The following is a 22,115-nucleotide window of genomic DNA, read 5'->3' on the forward strand; positions in this document are numbered from 1 at the left end:
TGAATTTAAGAAGGTATAAAGAAGGATTTAGAACTAGAAATTCTGCTCAAATTTTATCTCTAAAATTTATAAAAAAAAAAACACAAATTAAATTTTGTAACTTAATTTTTCTTTTATAATTTTTTTTATATTTTTAACAAAAGTTTTTTATATTTATTTAACAGTTTTATTTTACTTTAATGGATAAAACACAACCAACCATTTATTTTATATTTACATTATTTTTTTGCTTTTTTTTTTAAATTAACAATTCTCAATTAAAAAACGAAATAAAGAAAGTTTTTTTTAATAAATTTTATATCACATAATTTTTTTTATAATTGTGTTGTTAACATTTCTTCACTTATTTGTTCGATTTCTTCTAAACCTCTTGTTAAATCTACATTATATCTTATTTTTTTTGATTTTAAGTAGCTGTAAGAATTATCGAATACAACAATATCTAAAAAAAAACAAAAAATAGAATAAAAAAACATTTCAGATTTAAGTTATCAAGCATAGTTGTCAGGGATTATACTCGTATTATATTTGTTATATTAATTTCCTTACATTTTGTATTAGGACGGCAATTAATAAAACCAATTTCATCGATTTCATGTGATGACACCCTACCCAAGGGAACTTCATCTAATTTTTCTTGAGTTTTATTATCAATACTACGAATTCCAAATTTAATATCATGTTCAAATGTTCTAAATTCCCATCTTAAAATTGTACCATTTTCATTTTCAGTCATAAATTCCAATTTAATTTTTCCACCTTTATTAATTGTAGCATCAACAAAATTTTCATTATCATTTTGTTCATCATCATCACGTTTATTATAAAGTTCTTTTGGTATTTTACCAGCCCAACATATCTTAATAAAATATAAAAAAAAATTTAAATTTTGCAAAATTTCAAGTATCGAAATTTAATATTTTTTTTAATATTGAATAAAATATAAATATTTTATATATTTATTAAAATTTTCACCTTTGATTTACATTTCGGATCACCATCTTCATCGGTTAATGTACCACCATAATATTTTGGTATTTGTGAAGAATCACAGTGACTAAATAAATTTTTTTGCCATTTTTCAGAACCTTGTTTATGTATTTGAATTTTACTCATAGTATTTTCATCCAAGAATTTCTTAACAAAATTAAAAGCTACCGAGAATATTTTCGGAGCTGAAAATAAAATTAATAGAAGATAAAATTTTTTTTTAAGGTTTTAGATTATTAATAATATAAAATTTTATTACCATTTATAATATAACAGATTTTCAATATTTCCGGATAATTTAATTCATAATTTTTGACTAGAAATAGGACAAGTTCTGCTGCAGGCCTCCATGCATATTGTTTAAGATTAAAATGTTCCATATCAAAAATAACAACAAATTGTCTTGCTTGTGGTCCATAAATTTTACTTTGTTCAAAAGCAACTTTCATATAACGCTCTAAATAAAGAACGGTGGATCGCATAAAATCAAATCTTGTAACACAATGTAACATTCCATACATATCCATTCCAGCAAATGGAATTATAACAACTGTAAAATAAATATAAAGAAAAATATTAAAGGTCTTTTGTATAAAATTCCAATATATTTAACACATATAATGTATATTTACTAAACTTGTAACATACTTGGTGATCCTTCATTATCAAAACCAGTTAATCCATGTGGACAATAATCAACAAGAACTTGTGGTCTATTCCATTTCTCTAGATTATCAACATCCCACATAATACGATTTTTATGAGCCTATACAAAGAGATAAGATACATTTCTTTATACATCTAAATTTAATTACAATTTTTTTTAAAACTAATTTAAACTTACATCTCTTAACATTTTCTCAGCTGCTTCCGCATTCCATTTCCTTGCTATGATTGAATTTAAATATGTATGTAAATAACATAAAAAAAAAAACAAATTATTTATGTATATTTCAAATTGTCGATAATTCAGATATAAATTTGAAATTCTAACTTAAATCTTAAAAATTTTTATTTGAATACAGGCAAATTTACAGACCTACATTAATTTTTTTACATTTTAAAAACCAATTAGTTTACATTCTCAGATCTTTACATTACAGAAGTTTTACATTTGGCTATGTGATTTTTTTTTTTCAAATTTAAAATAATTTTACAGTAATAAGCATGTTACGATTTTTTAAAATGATTATTTTGTACGAATGATTTATCGAATATGCTACATTTGAAGATTTTGTAATTTTGATCTATTTATATTAAGATATAAATTGTAAATTAATTTTCAAAAATCTCCATATAAAAATTAAGACTCAGCATGACAATTTTCTACAACTGTTATTATGCTTTATGTATAGTGAAAATTCAAGAGAAAATTAAAGAAAATGTAAAAATGTTTGGAAAAATTTTTAAATATTTTATGCACACACAACTGTTTTCTGAGGAAAAATGAGAAAAATTCAAATTTTAACAATTACCATTAAAAATAAATTACAATTCACTTCTAGCGAAATTGTAAGAATAATGCCTAATTGTAGGAATAATGCCTAATTAGTAATTGTTATATAAGTAATTAGTAATTGTTTGTATAATAAATATACTAAAACCTACTTAGCTATTATCAATTTATAAATTTGTATATAATATGAATGTAGTTTAAATTGTAAATAATTAAGTGTTTAAATTAAATTTACAATAATTACTGAAAATTAATAAAATTAAATTTGTAAATTAATTGAAAATGAAATTTCGATAACTAAAATATAAAAATACGAAAATTTACGCTCATTCAATTGAAAAATAATTTTTTTTTTACCTCTTAACCATCTTAGTAGAAAATAATCATCATGTTCCGGTCTCAAAATATCGGCAACACTACGTCTAAACTATAATTAAAAAATTATTATATTATCAAATAAATTTTTAAATTTAAACAAAACAAAATTAATAAATAATAAATTAAAAACTAAAAATTTATGAAAATAAATTTAATATAATCAAATAAATGCGTTCATAATTAAAATTATATGAATTTTAAACATCAAAACATAAAAAAATATTTTCAGTAGACTACAGCGCCATCAAAATAAATATTCATTTTAACATTAATTTAATTAAAGAAAAATATTTTGTTGATTGGAAAATTTTAATTTTAAAATATTTTCAGTTCAGTTCTAAAGTGTTCAGTAATTAAAATAAGTATTATTGAACAAGGAGACAAGATGATGATAGACAAACTATGTATATTTTAAAACAAAAAACAAGTTTCTCGCTTATGTTTTTCGATTAATTTTGTTTTATTAAAGCCCGAAATTTGTTGCATTAAAACCCAAACTTCTTTACATAATGTATATGCAAAAATTTAAAATATCGCCTGAATTCTTTATATTCAAAAACAAAACAACTGAATGCTAACTGAACCTTGAAAACACTTTTTGGGAAGATTCTTCTCACTTGAAAATTACAAAAAGTGTTTCAAAAAAAAAAAAAAAATGTGAAACTCACTTGTTCATTTTCTCATTCAGTAACTGAAGTGTAAATTACATGTATTTTCTTCTCATTCAGTGAGTAAAGAGATAAGATTAAAAATGGGACCCCATAAATCGCATCCCAAATTGCAATATAAATTTTGTTCATTCCTCACGTAATTTATTGATTTTCCAACACATAACCGGTATTTCTAGTAAGAAAATTGGCAAATTTTTATTTTCTTCAGTTTCACTTAAAGCACACAAATGTCAAATTTCTGTAATAAAAATGTACCATCTATTTAATTCTTGACAATTAGTAATTAAACAAAACAAAAAAACATTTTTAAAAATTGAACTCTAAAAATATTACAATGGTATTTTAAAAAATGAAAAATTATTTATGGTTAGAGTAAAAGAAAGTGAAATTTTATAATTAAATTAAACTGGAAGATAACCACTTTGGGAAGCAGAACATAATAAAATACTTGAAAAAAAAAAATTGAATGAATGAACGAATCTAAATTAAAATTGTATAAAAATTTAATAGGAAAAAGTAAACCGGTTATAAAACTTTTAAATTTTAGGTAGATAAACCAAAAAATATACATGTATGTATATAGAAATTGAATAGAAAACTGAATTAATTAATAATTTTATGAATTATAAAAAAATAATACGTAATTTCTTTTTTTAGGTACGACAGATAACCCACAAAAATAGAAAATCAAAAAAATTTGGATTGAAACTTGAAAATACATTATTAGCCTTCATTTACATAAGTACAAATTAATTATATGAATATTATGTAAATATGTAGGTACATATATCCCGTATAAGTAGGTATACTAATATTTTAAGTATACCTATAGTAAGGAGATGTTTTTTTTAAAATTTTGAGTGTTATTTTTTATGTTTGAAATTTTAAAATGAATAATTTTTATTGTTTAGACCACTACCCTGATTAGTATAAGATCACTGTGTACAGAGAGAAACTCTCATTCTCTCTTTATGCTTTTAAAATTTTCATACAGTAAATTTAACAAAATCTATAAATATTTTCGTTTAATTACAAAACTTTACTAAACAATAATTTCATCGAAATTATGGAAAATGAATTGAGAAAAAAATATACGAATTATACCGAAGTTGACTCGATTGAAGTAATTCGGAAAAAATTTTTGTTTTTTAAGTTTGAATGCGGTGCCCTTATATATCATTTAGTTGTACATATCTAAAGTGATAATAGGTATGGTCTTTAATGTAAAGATAATTTTTTTCTTTACATTAAAGACCATACCTAGGATAAGCGTGAAGTTGATATTAAAATGTGATATATCTCGCCTTTACCTGATCAAGCTTTTGATTATGTACAATATTAACGTTTAATTATTAAAATAGTGGTCAGACAGTTGTTTAAATATTTTAAAAAGAAAATTTCTTTGTTATAAGTTTAATATTTTTAAAAGGTGCCATTTTTTTTGTTTTAAAATTCGTGAGCATATTTTAAATATCATATTAGTAAGTAAGTAAGTAAGTAAGTAAATAAACTTTATTCATTCTAGTTACAATAGTAATACAATTATCATCTTAAAACTAAATACAAAACTAAATTACAAGCATATAAATTTTGATTAATAATATACATACAAATTTTTAAATTCAAATTCTTACAAAATCTTATATATGAAAAAAAAAAAAGCAATTTTGATTTAATTGTAAAAATATACATACTAACTAGAAGAATAAGAAAAAGCATTAAATAGTTCATGGAACCAGTGTTTAATGCCATATATGTTTAAAAAAAAAAACCAAGAAATAATGGAAACTGAACAAAAGTATAATACATATATGAATAATATATGATTATATTGCAATCGTTTATTTCCCGAAATAATAATTCATAATCGAAACAAACACAACCAAAAAAATATCTAGTGAACAAGAAATATGCAATAAGGCTTCGAATTTTATTGAATTTGAGTTGATTACGAAAAAGCTATAAAAGTTTTTGAAAAATTTCTAAATTCCAAAAACCTAAAAATATGTGTTACCTACAATTATTATACCTTTCAAACAATATATATAAATTATTAACCTAAAACATTTGTACATTTAAAAGATTAAATTTAAATTTGAAATTACAACCACATTTAAATTTTTTCCATATTTATAGTTTTTCTCATATTTATCTATACATTTTTAGCATTTCCTGAATTAAATTACTCTTAAAAATTATTTAAAAGTAATTTTACTACACTATTTTTTTATTTTCTTACCTTCAATTATAGTAAAAGTTTACCAAAACCTTTTCAATCAAAATTTAAATTTTAAAAATCTTTACAAAGTTATTGTAGCTGTATGTAATGAATTTGTCTTGTACATAATTACCAAATTCTCGGTATGAACTTGTATCAAAAATTTTTCCTCATTACTTTTTTATTTTCTTTTCTTTAAGATTAAATATAAAGGCGTTCAATGCACGCAAATACCTTGACCATCATAAAAATTTTTTAACAAAACCTACAATATACTTTTGTTTTTTGCTCGGTTCTGGTTTTTTGTACTTTATTATCTTCACCTCGAATTTCCCATTATAAGATCATTTTATTATTAATTTTTTTTTTCGTAAACAATATACGTAACCTTGACTTGTAGTATTTATAAGCCAAAAATTAAAAAAACGAAACGAAATCAAATTAAGAAACAAAGCTTTCAATAAAAAAAAATTAAGAATTCAATGAAATAAAATAAAACAAAGACACTACATTTTTACGATAAGAGGAACAAAACAAGAAGGTTTTGAATGTGTTTCTTGTATAAATAATTTGCAGAATATATTTTAAGTTTCGAATGAATGTGAAATGAAGTTTAAAAACCTTTAAAATATTTGTGAATTTTACTTTATCAAGGAGAAAAATGGTTCCACTTGATTTTATGTACGTACATTCTAATCATTTAATTAAAAAAAAAAATGTATACATCAATGCACAATTGTAATTTTTATGGCATGCAATTATCCCATACAAGTATAGGTATACACCATTCCAAAATAATTATAATTAATAAAATAAAAAAAATTTTGATACTAAAATAAAAAATTTCAACAATATTTAATAATTTATTTAAAAATTTCAAATAATTTTTTAAAATAGTTTAATGAAAAATTATTAAGAAGTTACTAAATTATTTCGATATCGTTGTTAACACGTTTGCTATACCAAGGTTCTCTCACAGTAACAAAAAAAAAGCCTTATCTCATTTATCGGATACCCTATAAATTACTGTAAATTATCCCGAATCAATATCATTAATTATCAATACCCCATATTTGTGAATTTGTGGCTTGCTTACATAGTTTACGAGCATTCTAATGCAATGAATCACCCATTGGGATCGAAAAGAATAAAAAATGGAATGTTCACTTATCACCGCAGATACCTTAGTCTTTAATATTTTTATTCTAATTCATTAAACATCCACTTCAAATTAAAAATATAAATTTTTACAAAAGAAAAGCAAAGCCGAAAATTTTATTTAAAAACTGACCATAAAACTTTATGAATATTTTTTATTTTCATATGATCTAAAAAGTATATACAACCTTTTCTAAAAGCTCATTTTGGAAAAAAGAAATATCATGGACGCGTTCAAATGAGAGTTCCCTTAAGTTTGGGAGAATCCCAGCGGCTATATCGCGGAAATTACATAATATTAGATTTATAATGACATCACCGGCGTGTGAATTTGAGGGAAAGGGATGTTTGACCGATTATTAATTATATTTATAATTATTAATTTTGCGCTATTTCTTTAACTTTTGTTGCTTTTCATATACAAAAAAAAAAATCAAAAGAAAAACTATTAATGAACATTTTAGGTTAACGTCAATTTTCCGAATATTTTTTTAAGAATATGCACTGCAAAATTTAATATTCTAGCATTATTAATAAAATATAATATTATGAGCTCAAAATAAAAACTAAACGGAATTTCAATAAAATCATAAATAAAATACCTTAAAATATCATTTTATATTTTTTAATACATTAGAAGCTAGAAATATTAGAGCACTTATGTTATTAGATAAGGGTTAAGAAATTAACATTATTTTGTGCCACAAAGGGTTAAAATAATTATATTTCTCTTGCATTATTTAAAAAAATGAAAAATTTTCAATTTATTTTTTATTTTTCTCACTAGTTTTACAGAGTGTAATTATACAATTTAATACAAAAGAAGTAAGACTAAGGAAATTGTTCTCCATATTACAATAGATCACATAATAATTACATTTAAGTATAATAATTATAAATATAAATAATTTAATTGAATATTTTGTAATATTGTGTTTAAAATGAACAATAGCTGTTACCGGTTAACCTTATGTATATATTTACCGGTAATATATATGATGTAAAAAGCATATAAATATCAATCATAACTGTAAAAATCATAGATATTAAATCCAAACTAGTTGCAAAGCATGCAGACTTGTTATAATTATAAGCATAAAGTGTCTATAACAATATAAAGTAATGAAATACTTAGTTTCAATTTCATAGATTCAACTTTTTTCATTATTAAGTATTTTATTTTTATTTTCTATTAGAAACCGGATTAAGCAATCAACCTTACGAAAAAAAAAAAAAAATATAAAAATAAATAAAAATTAATATGTTTTTCACTTTTATTTTCTACTTTGTATTATAAAACTTGTTTTTGATATGGAAGTTGTATAAAATTATGTTACTGATTTAAAAATAGACCATAAAAAATTTGATGTTCCTTTAAAACATAATTAAATTGTGTTTAATTAAATGAATTTTCTTCAAAATAATGAGGATCTTTTGTTTAAGTGATTTCAGTAAAAAAGTTTTAATTGTCGGAGTATTGTTTTCTCTGAAATGCCCTTCCGGTAACCTCATAAACTGTTATAAAATTAATTTTATTTTAAATAAGAAAAAAAAACTATAGTTGATCGTGTCAGCTCTGCGATACTCGTGCGAATATTTTTGAAAAGTTATTTGACACTTAACAAAAAACAATATAATGATAACAATTTTCAGAATAGTTCTCAGAACAGTTTTCAGAATAATACGTATTGTCATTTATATATGGGTTGTATCACAGACATCTTTATATAAGACTCCACATAAATTCCTATAACGTACCAAGTTATCTTAATATTTTTGCATTTGTGTGTATAGAAAATTTTTAACAAATTAAAGGGACTATTGAATCTCTTTAGTCAACATATAAACTCGTTACATTTTTAGGTGTTTATGGTTGTATGCAAAATATTTTTCAAATTGTATGACAGCTGTTGCAAACACTCGCATAACTATACAAATATCATTCCACTCATTTATATGAAATTTTAATATTGTTAGTTTTACTAATTCTGAAATATGATGAAATTATTTTTAGAGTTGTATGGCAGATATTCGAACCACTGCTTTTGATTGGATATGGTTCTTGTAGCATAACAAACAATGACGGACACACAGATCTTTCAAAAATAAGATTAATTTTTTTTATGACAAAACACATTAACTAGAGGCCAAATATTTTTTTAAAACTTATATATTTAGAAAAAATTTGCAAAGTAACATTTAATGTTATTGTACATTTGTTTGCAATGTATATGTATAAGCAATTTAAAAAATATTTCAGAAGTAGAACTTTAAATAAAATTCATTTTTTTTGGATTTAAAGAATTTTAGTTATTTAATGGAATATTACAGTAAAAAAAAAACCACCGAATATAATATACTGCCATCAAGTATATACAAAAGCCTAGTTTAACATATTCCATTTAAATAATAAAATTAGATAATCTGTAAAAACTGAAACTATGTATATAAACGATTTCATAAATTACAGTACTATTTTTTATTGTAGATAAAATTATACATGCGTTAAAAATTTATTTATGATATTCACCTAGAAATTAAAAAAAATTTTATTCGTATAATAAAATATTGAATCTTATACAGTATAATAATTTAAGCGTAATTTCCATTTTTGGTTTTCATAATTAAATGTAGGTCATGAAAATTATAGTTTTTATACATTTTTCTACTCATTTTATTTATTAATACTATACAGGCTGTATTAAAAAGATTTAAATCATGAAAATTAATAAAAATTTTATTAATAAATTTTATATAGTAAAAGTATATAAACAGCAAGATACTTTATATACCATCGAAAAAAGACGTAAAATACATTCGATAGGCGTAAAATAAATTTGATTATTGATAGGCACTTGTGCGAATTAAAAAATTTATTGTAAACAGAATGGATTTTTAATTAAAAATTTATCAAATATTAAAAATTAATAATTATTTCTTAGAAGCACGATTCGTAGTTCAATCTCTCCCTTGGGAAATTGGAAGCCAAAATGGAGTTCTTTGACATTTCACAATTATTATAGCGAATTTTCAGTTATTCAAAATAAAAACACGAAATACCATAAAAGTATAACTCAACGATATAATTGCGAACCACCCTGTAAAAGATTTTTGAAGTTTTATAAGAATAATTATACTTAATATATAAAAATACTGAATATAAATGTACATATTAATTTTGAATATATGCACCTGATGAATAAATTGTGAATTTATTTAAATTTTTATTATTACTCTTAAATATTTATAAGTTTAAACAGAAAATTTCAATTTTAAATAAACTAGTAAAATTATTTTGTTTTGAAGTAAATTTTTCGCTTTAATTATTTCTAAGTTAAGTTGTGTAAAATTACTGGGCGGTAGATATGCATTTTAATGAAGTGTTTACGTGAATTGTAGGTTGCTATCAAAGATGTGTTTACACGACCACTTTAACATCAATTGTTGATAGATTCTTAGGTAATTATTTTGAACTTTAAAGTGGCATCATTTTTAACTTTTTTTTTTTTATATTTTTTATTTACAATCGACTTATTCTAGTCATAATTAAATGTTATGTTAATGTTAAAATATATCACATATAGTAACATAGCGTCCAATTGATCTACCATCTTCAAATACAATTTAAATTTTTACATTTTTACTTTACAGTTTAGTTTCTATTATCTAGATTAAGAATTTACCATCGTTTTAGGCCTGATATGTCCTGACTTGTGTCGTCTGTCAGTTTTTTGGCTAATTGATTGGGATGGTTTTCTATATTTGTTTTATATTTTCTATAGTGACTTCGTATTTCATCTTTTATAGTAGGCATTTTGAGATATTTATGTAAATCTGTGTTTTTAGTGAACCAAGGAGAATTCGCAATTGCTCTTAGTGCCATATTTTGATATTTTTGTAATATTTCAACATTGAAATTGCTAGCAGACCACCACAATTCTATTCCAAAAGTCCAAATTAGTTTAGTAAAACTGAACTTCTTCTGACCAGCCAGTATAAGCATTTCCCTTGAAGAGAACATTCTTTCTTTTTGCATTTAATATGGTAAAGCATTTCTCTCAATATAAACAGGTGCGCAATCATCTTTTTTAAGTGTAAAAGTTATGTGACTTGATTTTGGTAAGCTATATTTTATTCTCCACATCTTCAACCATATATAGCAAAAATTTATAATTGATTAAGAGTTTATACAATATCAATTAAATATAAATAAAATTAATTTCCCGAAGAGGCTTACGACATAAATAATAGTGAACATTATTAAAAGAGGTGCGCTTATGCATAGGAACAGTTTTCAAAAATATTAAACAAAAAAAAAATATTAAAGTCATAATTACCATAGCTTTATTTTCACAATTATGTCCAAACTAGATCATCTATAGTTATAGTTTGTGATTAGGAAGGAAAAATTAAAACAAAAAAAGATCTATATTAAAAATGATGTGATTTTGGAAAATCACTCTAAAATTCAGGAAATATTAAAGTGTTATGTGGTCCGTGTTTTATGCAGCAAGTTTTTTTTTAGCAGAATTAATTTGGATATTTTTCTATTCTTTGTCAATATCAATAGAATCAATATAGATTCCAATAAATATCTGATAGAAGAGGTATTAATACAATTTTAAAACGGGAATTTCTTTATATACTTTGATATTTTTATTTAAAATATAAAATTGTAAAATATTTATAATCATTTTTTGTTATTTAAGAATATTATAAGTACAAACTTTGAATCCAAAATTGCACTAATAAAATTTTTATATACAATTCAGCCTATAAACTTTAATATTACTGAATTTTGTAATCAATAAATTGTAATTTTTAGGTTATAGAGTTTCTCCAGTTTTATTAACTTTCGATATCATATTACCTCACCTCCTAATAAACTAATGTATTTTAAAATTAATTCATTATACACGTCTGTTAGTATAAAACTTGCAAATCTAGTGCTATAAACATTTTAATAATCAATTTAATTTGAATTTACAGTTGGCCTCGAATTATAAGCAACTCGTATCAAAACAAAATTCCTTAACAGAACTAAATTGATTTTATACATTTTTCAAATTTTTTGTTTGTAATTATGACACGCTTATGTGCTACATTAGTTAAAAAATCTTTTAGAACCAAATTTTTTTTTTAATTTAATCCAAAAATTCAATTCTGACATTATAGTTGTCATAAATTATACTTTAAGAACCATAAACAAAATTGTTTATTATTTACTATTTGAAATTTTTGTCATGCCATGTAAATGATCGAGTTTTCTAGTTCGCAGAAGCAAAATTTATGCTTATTTAATTAAACTCGTTTAAATAAGAAAAGAAAAAACGAAACGAAATATGAGCAAACAAAAATCGTGCAAATTTTCGATGAACTTATTAACCAGTTTGACTGCACTATACATACTTTTATTCAGTATGAATTTTAATAATTTTATTAATTAATAAAATATCAATTAAAGTTAATAATAGCGTATGTAAAATGTTATTTTGTATTACGAAATTTATTACTTTTTATTAATTTGCATAAGATCAAACAATTTAAGTAAAAAAAAAAACTTAATTAAATTTTTAATTTGTTAGAATAGCAACAAGATTTTCGTTTATAGCGTGATCTTTACTATAAAGATTAATGTTTTGTTTAGAAAAACTAAAAAAAAAAAATCTGATGTGATCAGCACATAACCGACCGCATTGTGTATTGTCTAGTTAAGTGAAAATCTTAGAGAATATTATAAAAATGCCTGTTAAATACTTCTTTCCAATTTTTAGGGTATTAGCAAGCTTATAGTTAACATACCTAGAAAAATGTCAATTTGACTCTTAGTATAGAGTTTCACTTTATGCTACCCGAATTCCCTGAAATGCTCGCCAGTTAGTTTCGATAACAACCAGAACTCAAATATCAAATTTCAAGAAATTCCATGTAAATATGGTAAAAAATGTAAAATCGGCCTTCAAATCAATTTCCGTGCCCTGATCTTTCCAAAAAAATTAAAATGTTCATTGTTTTAAAACGAAGTATTTAAATATTAAAATTCAATGAAGTCGGTTGATTATTTCTAAACGTCCAGTTGCTGACGCTTGATTTCTTTCAAAAAGTTAGGTGGTTTCGCGGACGCTTGAACGAATCTTATATATGAAATTTCAAGAAAATCTATTAACTTACATATAAAATTTCATCAAAATCAGTTCCGCCGAACTTGACATACACGCGTGCACACAAAATCAGACAGACCGATAGGATGAAAAAAATAGCTTATTTAAACTTCTCTATATACCATGGAAACACCGAAAACTCGATATGCAAAATTTGTTGCCATTACATCACCTACCTATTGTATACATAATACGGTCGGTAAAAACCGGCTTTAAAATTATAATTTTTATTATTATATTTTGAGCTTAATATAGTTTTTTCTTGAGTCATACATATTTTATTCACAATTTCTGTAAAATCAATTTTAAAGCCTTTATTTTTTCTATTTTACAATTTTATGGATCCAAATGGAATTTATAGATGTTAAAGCTTAAACACGAATCGAATTTGAAATGTAATTTAAAACTTAACAAATTTTCTCTGTTACTTAATCTAATAAATTTTCTGAAATAATGATGGGCAATTCAAAATGATATTGTTGTAACTTTCACGAAATTTAGGCAAAATTTTTTTTTATTAAATTAAAAATAATAAATTTGAAATTTCACACCTTTGAGAAAAATTTAAAAAAGTCCAAAAACGAAATCAAATCTTAAATATAAAATTTTTAAGGAAAAATTTACAATTTTTAGATACTTATTTAAAAAAAAAAAAAAACAAAAATTGCAAAAATAAGACTCAAAAATTTCACATAACAAATCAGATTGAGCGTGTTAATTAAGAAAGTAAACCCAAAAAATGAAACAAAGAAATCTCAAAACCTTACACTTAAATTTATTTTTAATTTTATTTTTTCATTTGTCTTGTTTTCTTTTTTAGTGTTTAAAATGAAATTAGTTTAAATTAAACCTTTTAAAGCGTTAAATTTAATTCAGAAATAATTAACTAGAAAATTCGAAATTTTTGAAAGTTTTATTTTTGGATTTATTGGTAAGATTTTGTTTGTTTTTCATTTTTCTTTTTAAATTTCATAAACTAGTATTTTGTTAACAATATTACAAAATATAAGTATATTTTTATTTAACCATGCGTTTAATTTATTGTTATTAAGTAAGATTTATTTATGAAATATATGTTTGTATGTATATAGAAATCTTATTCATTAACATTAAATTTTGGTTAAAAATTTAATTAGATGTAATCGGTGTCAGATTTACCAATTGATTGACAAAACTGTACAGTTGTAGCCTGCAAAGCCCTACATTTAAGTAACAAATGATAGAATATTCGCTTTCAATATTACTTTTAATCACAAAGTTATAAAATTTTGTTAAAAATCAAAAATACTAAATATATGTATTATACTCGTATTATATTGTGTTACTTATAATTTACACAATATGTACACATGCGAGCCCTATTGCATAAACCATTTTTTACTTTTTTTTTAATTAAAAAATTTGCAACGTTTTTGTTGCATCAAGAGTCAAGTTATTAATAAACTATATTAATAAAAAGAGTTAAAAATTTAAAGGACAAGCAAAAATGTGATTGAGGAGGTTAAGGCCTTAACCCAATAGGTTTTCTTATCAAAATAGGTGTGTAAAAATAAATATTAATACTCGTATGTATGTAAATTTTTTTTCATGAAAATTTGTAATTTATGTGGATTTTTTTTTAAAATTTGCTAAGTAAAGAAGTTAATGCTATTTAATTAAAAGAAATTTTATTATTACAAAAGGGCAACATTGAAAGTATGCTTAAATATCATACACAATTAAGTGTATAGTAACACAATTAAGTGTAAGAATTTAAATCACATTTACGATTAAACTAAAAATTAGCTTACTACCATATATGTAGCCATAATTTGATCAGAATTTATTTGAAATTTCGTATTTTTTTAAAATTATACCTATACCTACACAGCTAAGACTATAGAATTGTACTTTAATTAAGCTCTAATATTATTGTGTTTTCATTTTAAATTATCAATGTTCAGTTTCCTTCTAAATCTATATTATTTAATCAAGTCTAAATTAAACCTTTGTTCATAAGAATATTTACGAACAATAAAATGAATTTATACAGTAGAAAACTGTTATACGTAGCCTCAAGGAACGAGAAAAATGAACGATCTGGTTATATTTTCGCTAAAACCGGTTTCAATATAAACAACTTTTTTCTCGTACATATATATCATATATATCTCGTATATAGGAACCAAACTTTGTTGGAATCGTTTTTGTGCGGTATAAACGATATTATGTTATAACGATATACTTATATATTGTCGGTATTCAGTATTGTCACGATACTGCGTTTTTGTGTGTTTTAAGTTATATGTACAGAAAAAATCCGAATTTTCTAAAATATCTTTATAAAAAACCCACATAACTCTAAATTTAGTATGTTCAGAAAAATAACGTCGTAAATTTTACACTTATCTGCAAATGGACACTAGTGTGTATATTTTAAAATGCATTTTTCTCGAAGCACAAAAAAAAAGCAGTTTCGTAACTCTTCCATAATACCGACGATATTATTTTATATGGATATTATTTAAAAATTTTTAGTTTTTTCCTAATTTTTTTTTAAAATAGCATTCTTGGATAAAATTAACACGTTCCCTGTTCGCTGAGCCACATATGGTTCAGGAAACGTGCGCTTGATAAGCACTGATACCGTCAGGGGGTATATGAAACTTCTAAAGCAAATTATTCGACTGAACGTAACGGAACTGTACAGTTTCTGCACTGGACGTGCTGGTACGATATAATAAAGTAAAGAAAAACGCCGGGACATACGAAAAAATATTTTTGTTTTACGCAGAAATCACAAATTATTATATTCCTGGACCACATGGAAATATGGACCATATGTGTTTCAGGTAGAAATACCCTACATCCGTTTTTTTTTTTTAAATTATTATTATTACTAAAGCTATCTTATGACTACAAAAAAAAAAAAACAAATTATTCCAAAAAACCCTATTGGATTTGTCGGTCAATTTTGGATTTTTATATTGGAACTGGGAACTTGTTAAACCATTTTAATAATAATGAGCTATTTACAGTTAGAATTTAGTTTTTGAATATTATGAATATTTGTTTTCAATTCGTAATTAATAATTATAAAATTTAAAATTAATTCACGTATAAAACTTAAAAAATAAGTTCTATGTTATTAGAAAATTTAATGCAATAAATCAAATAATTGTATTATGAAAATTAATTTTGCAATTTAAAACCATTTCAATTTTGAAAATCCAATTTCTGCATATCAAAACGAAAATAATAAATAAATAAATTTTTTGGAAAATTATAAACAAATAAATTTTTTTTTTATTAAAAATAAATTTAAATAATACAAAGATTGACCTTGACTTGTGTTCAATTTATGGCAGAATTAAAAAAATTATAAATTATCATAATTAATTTTTTATCATTTCAAAAATAAGTAGATATACATTTGGTTGCCTTGCTTAATAAAGCATATTTAAGTACACAAACACTATAAATATTATTAATAAAAGTTTATCTTGTTTATTTAGATTAGATAAGAATTTGAAGTGTTATATGATTATTTCATATTTGTATTAATATTAAATTATCAAAATAAATTTTTTTTTGGCAATAAATGAAGCTTTGCTGAAAATGAATTAAAAATATACACATGATGTATGAATATTTTAAGTTCCAAAATATATAAACATTGCATGTAACAGCAAATTTTACCAATTGAATAACTTATTATTAAATATTAATTTCTTAATCAAAAATTTTCAACTACAATTAATATGAATATAAGTTCAAGCTGAAGTTTAAGGCATTAACTCTTTCAATCCATCTCCAAACTATTACTTGCAATTAAAATTCTGCATTTATTTATATCTTAGAATCTAAAATAATATATTCTTTAATAGAATCTAAATTACTGCAGTTCATAATATAAAGAAGTTAAATTCAGTAAAATAATTTGGAAAATATCTTCAAATTATCTGTAAATTTAGAATTAAACTATTTTATGGCTTTTAATTCCAATAATTTAAAAACTGATTTTATTTATCAAAATATCCTAAAATTATAAAGTCTAATCATACAAATTTGTGTTGTGTACTTATACGGACTATAGATTGCAAAGTACAAGTTTGTGTACTTAAATGCAATCTATAGTCTGCAATCTATTTTACTGAGTAATTGAAATTGTATAGCATATACAAATTTGCAAATTACGAAAATTTAAACCAAAATTCGACTTATTCATTCGGATCATACATGGCAGGGTAGCAAAACTCTAATATTGTTGAATAAAACCAAAAATCTTGTTGATTAGTTTGTATTTCGGTAAGGAACTATAGTTTTTTCTTAATATTTTTCAAATAAATTTTTTTAAAATTTCAGATGCAATTACCTACAGATACCAGATCACAGCTATTTCGTATTATAATTTTAGCTCAACGCACAAATCTCTAATTTTAATTTTGTGTATTTTTTCTACATATGTATACATATGTACATATTTAGAAAATCTCATTAATTTTTAAAATTAACAATAAAAACATTTTCAGTTCAGACTGTTTTCACTTTTTGATTGTAAAAATAAGTAATAAATAAAATCTATATTAAAATTGAGGCACTCAACGTATTAGCGACCTATACTTGCAAAAATGATATTTTAAATAAATTGCAATTGAAATTTTAAATTTTTAATTTTTAAGAAAATTTTTAAAAGGTAAAAGTAAACTTATGTCAAAATAGAGTGAAACGTGAAGTATGTTAAACTAAGTATTTTGAAAAAAAATAGAACAATTCTTTAGGTCTTCGATTTTTGGCCTATTGAACATAATAACTCATTTTTACAAAAATATTGTATAGACCACTAATGCGTTGAGCGCGTTAATTGTAATAAATGAATCCTAATATATTTATAAAATTGTATAATTACATTAATTTATTTCAAGTTAAGAAAAGTGCTATTAAAATATTGTTACTTATTTTATGTACATAAATAATACAAAAATAATTAATTCATTGGGTTATTCCGCGTTTACGTTTTTCAAATACGCAAAACATCTAAGAAATTCATTAAGATGCCTAGTATCTGTACAACATGCCTACATATCTAATTTTTACATCACGTTTTCAATTGTTTTATCGTAATTTCTATAATATGTATCTATCATGAACTTTATGCCTTTAGCTTTTTTAATTTAAAGATGATTAATTAACTTTGTTTTTGAAAAAAAAATTGATTAGCTTTCGATTTGATTAGTCATTAAAAGAAAAAAAAAAATTCATTGCCAAATTTATAATTTTTCAATTTCTCAAAGTCAACAAAAAAACATTTTTTTATGGTTTGGTTTCTTTTATACCCAATTTTATTTTTATTTTCGTATTCGAGTGTAAAAGAAAAAATAAGTTAGCGTATTGTTTAAAAAAAATATTTTGACTCGAAAGATTTGAACAAAAAATGTCGTAAGTTGAAGACATGGGAAGATGATAATAATCTATACTTTACAAGAAAAATTAAATTAAAACCCCAATATTTTTCCTTAAAAAAATGTTAATTTTTATAATTATTTCCGTTTCAATTTCCCTTCTTAAAGTTATATTTTCGGATTTTATATCCAAAAATAGTATTCCAAAATTAAACAAATAAAGAAATCATTAATCCATCTATTTTATTTAATCAAATTTCTAAGTGAAACTATTACACCTATTCAATTTTATTCAAACAAACAAGTTATTAATTAATGGAAAATACTTAAACGCTAAGAATTAAATTAGATAATAATAGGAGTATGTCATAACTTATATACTATTATAATACATATAATAGTTATTTTAGCAAACCTACATTGTATAGGTGCATACATATAAAAATTATTAAAATTTTATAATAGGCAATTACACTTACGATTATTAAGTTTACGAAAATTGTAAATTAAATATCACAGCAACCATAGAATTTTGTATTCTTATACAAAAATTATACAAAATATTATAAAATATTATAAAAGAAATTTTAAATAAAAGCTATTATTGCTTTCTTATACCCAAATTCATATATGTGCATACATATACATATGTACATATAATTTGTATCTTTAGAAACTGCTGCGGGAATCAGTATCATATAGGAACATAGATATTTTGGACACAATAAATTCAAAAAAAAAATTTGTGTGAATCCCAATTGCAATAACCTACATATGTATGTATGTAATTTAAGGAGAAAAACCAATGAGCAACAATTTTTATGTATGTATGTATGTATAAGCATAAAAGAAATATCAATGAGCAATAATTACATAATAAGAAAACAAGCTAAATGAAGGATATGTGTATCTTATCAAGGATTAACACAGGATATTAAAATAAATTTTGGAAAGTATGCATAATAGGTAAGCCATTTAAAAACTTTTTATAAAATTTTATCTACATTTTATATTCGAATGTATATTGATAAGTATATAGCGATATCAAGAACGACGACCAACTTAATCTTTAAAAAAAGGCAATGAAAAAACTAATTGACAACTACACAATGTAATATATGTACATACATATAAAAATATTGTACGTTTAATAATAATTTTCTAAACTAATGTGATTTAATATTTAATGTAAATTGAAATGTTAAACACCTTAGAATATTGTCGTTATTCAAATATTGCTAAAATTCATTATTTCTTAGTGCCTTAAGAATAAGCTATTACCTAGATAAAATAATAATATTCGCTTTTTTCATAGGCATGTAAATAACCTATAATATTTGCTTTCTTTTATGATTTCTTGTTTTCTTTTATGGAAATCTCAATCATTTCTGCAAAAATGACTTACTAAGTTTTCATGAAGGAATAAGGAATGGTTCTAATGTAGAAGATTACCCGATATATAAAACTAGCGTTTCCATAGCGCTGTTAGACCTTTCTTATAAGTATATTTGTAATTCAAAAATAAGGGCAGGTAGGTTCCAATACTTATTATGAATATTATATTTTTTTATTCCATTATTTTATTGCATTTAGTTTTACGTCTCCCATTAAAATGGGGAACTAAAAAAACAATCTTATATAAACGAATAATGTTATATAAATTAATTCTAATGTTAGGTAGACAAATAATGTATATTTACCTTCATTAAAGCAAATTTTTGATCATCTTCTAAATCAGGAGTTTTCTTAAAAGTTGCCATCTTTTCTATATTCCAAATTATTCAAAAATTTAATTTTAAATTTGTATAAAACAAAAAATTATTTGTTACTTCAATTCAATTTATCCGTAAAACGCTAATTAAGAAAAAAATTTTAATTTAAATAAACTTTTCTTTCCGATTTTAATTAAATTTCAATTAACTTGTTAACACATAAATCTTTTATTTTCTATTAAACATTTAAAATTAACAAAAATATTTAAAAAAAAAAAATATATAAAAATAAACTGGTTTATTTATTTAAAAATAGGTAAGATGCCTAGTTATCTACAATATTTGTGTTTTCATTCAGTTTTTCTCCAAAGCAAATGTTGTTAATGGTGTAATTTTTTTTCTTAAATAAAAAAATCTTCACTTTCTTAATGGAATTATGGCAACGAAATCATCTGGCTTTAACGATCATTTCACTCTTTATAAAAATTAATTATGCCTGAAGAAGATTGCGTGTCGCACTTAATTTTTTTTTGCTGGTTTTTTTTTTTATTTCTCTCACTTTTATGTTATGGTCTTGCACTTCTTCAAATTTTCACAAAAATTTTTAAAACCATTAAAATTTCACATAAAAACTATTTTTAAATTTTAGATTTTTATTCTCTTGTTTTTTTGTGGTGTGGTGGTAAATGAACCTTAAATATAAAGAATAAGTAGGTAAGGTAGGTTTACCAATATTTTGTTGAAATATATATATATATATTTATGTATGTATGTAGTTTATTCTAAATATGCTTGTTCTCTTAAATAACTAAAGGTAATCTATACTATTACGGATTAGTTAATTATTCTTAAATTAAAAAAAAAATATTATAATTTTTGATAAAAAACGTTTTACATATAAAATATTCACGTATACGTCCACTCTGCTCTATAGATTCTTATAAACTGATGAATTTTAAATTAACTAACATAGAAATACAAAAATATAACGATCATGTAATAATCAAGCACAAGTAAAAAGTAAAAAAAAAAAATTTAGTGTCGATTTTGTTTTACTACTTTTATTTTATTTTATTTTTTTCTTTTATTACTATATTAGTATAGTTTTAAAGGTTATTTTAATAAATAGACGAACTTTTTAAGCTGTTCTACTCGTTCAAAGTCAGATAAAATATAAAAAAAAAAAATTTAAATATATAAAATCTCCGTCGATTTAATTTCTCTTTCAATACACTAAGTCCTCAAGATACGACATTTTTGGTTCCAGAAATTTATGTAGTAAATCGAATTGTAGTTTGGGGAGAAAAATAAAAATGTATTAAACAAAAAGTGAATTAGACAAACTATTTTATAATATAATTCATCTGTTTTTAAAAAAAAAAAAAAGTTAACAAACGTTAAAAAACAACAATATATAGTAACGAAACCAAAAAAATTAAATTTTGTAACAAAAGTAAATAGAATAAAATCTGATTAAGTTAAAGATTAAGTAAATCATTTAACCCGTGAACTTCAAGAATGCGCTTAATACGTAAACTTTACAAAGTATCACATCCCAAAAAGTTTAGTAAAAACTGTTGACATTGCACACTTTTCCTAAATGCGCTCTATACGTAGTGGATAAGTAAAATAAAAGTAAATTGGGTAACGAAAAAATTGAGCACGCTTTTCTTATACATGTCATATAAATATTTCCAGAAATAACTAACTAAATAAAGTAGAGCATATATTTTCAGCAATAAGTTTTTTCCCAAAATACTCGTACTATGTTTTTAATGAAGTGGTAACGTTTGTTAAAAATTAACATTAACACAGAGCTTTAAATTGAAATTTTCAAGCAAAAACCAAGTATATACGTATTAATATTTGTAAAAATTGTATTTCAAAATGTATCAAAAGCTATAGGTAGCAATTTTTTGTACAATGTAAAAGTATTGGAAGCTCTGAGACGGTAATACAATCGTATTAATACCGTACTTAAACTTTTTAT

At 22.8% G+C, this 22,115-nt stretch overlaps 1 protein-coding gene across 3 annotated transcripts; it reads right to left on the minus strand.

Moving 5' to 3' along the window:
- Positions 1-240: 240 nt before the first annotated feature.
- Positions 241-21,060, minus strand: LOC129609146 (SEC14-like protein 2). 3 transcript variants are annotated; one of them, XM_055521043.1, is made up of 10 exons: positions 21,021-21,060; positions 20,243-20,817; positions 20,114-20,178; positions 2,804-2,873; positions 1,835-1,878; positions 1,639-1,756; positions 1,250-1,540; positions 976-1,175; positions 550-859; positions 241-442 (listed from the first exon to the last, which is right to left on the minus strand). In XM_055521043.1, exons 3-10 carry the CDS (start codon positions 20,171-20,173, stop codon positions 315-317), a joined length of 1,221 nt encoding a protein of 406 aa, XP_055377018.1. In that variant the 5' UTR covers positions 20,174-20,178; positions 20,243-20,817; positions 21,021-21,060; the 3' UTR covers positions 241-314. The 3 variants fall into 3 exon arrangements, with proteins under 3 accessions (XP_055377018.1, XP_055377016.1, XP_055377017.1); XM_055521041.1 differs by having other exon boundaries at positions 20,114-20,817; XM_055521042.1 differs by lacking the exon at positions 21,021-21,060 and having other exon boundaries at positions 20,114-20,824.
- Positions 21,061-22,115: the final 1,055 nt, after the last annotated feature.

The sequence above is a fragment of the Condylostylus longicornis genome, unplaced genomic scaffold (assembly GCF_029603195.1).
Source record: "Condylostylus longicornis isolate FDR11 unplaced genomic scaffold, ASM2960319v2 ptg000038l, whole genome shotgun sequence".
NCBI lineage: Eukaryota > Metazoa > Arthropoda > Insecta > Diptera > Dolichopodidae > Condylostylus > Condylostylus longicornis.

Coding starts and splice junctions, on each gene's coding strand:
- LOC129609146 (XM_055521043.1), bottom strand. CDS start 20,173: ATGGCAACTTTTAAGAAAACTCCTGATTTAGAAGATGATCAAAAATTT. Junction 2,874..20,113: donor AAAAATTTGCTTTAATGAAG/GTAAATATACAT, acceptor TTTTAATTATAG/TTTAGACGTAGTGTTGCCGA. Junction 1,757..1,834: donor CTGAGAAAATGTTAAGAGAT/GTAAGTTTAAAT, acceptor CTCTTTGTATAG/GCTCATAAAAATCGTATTAT.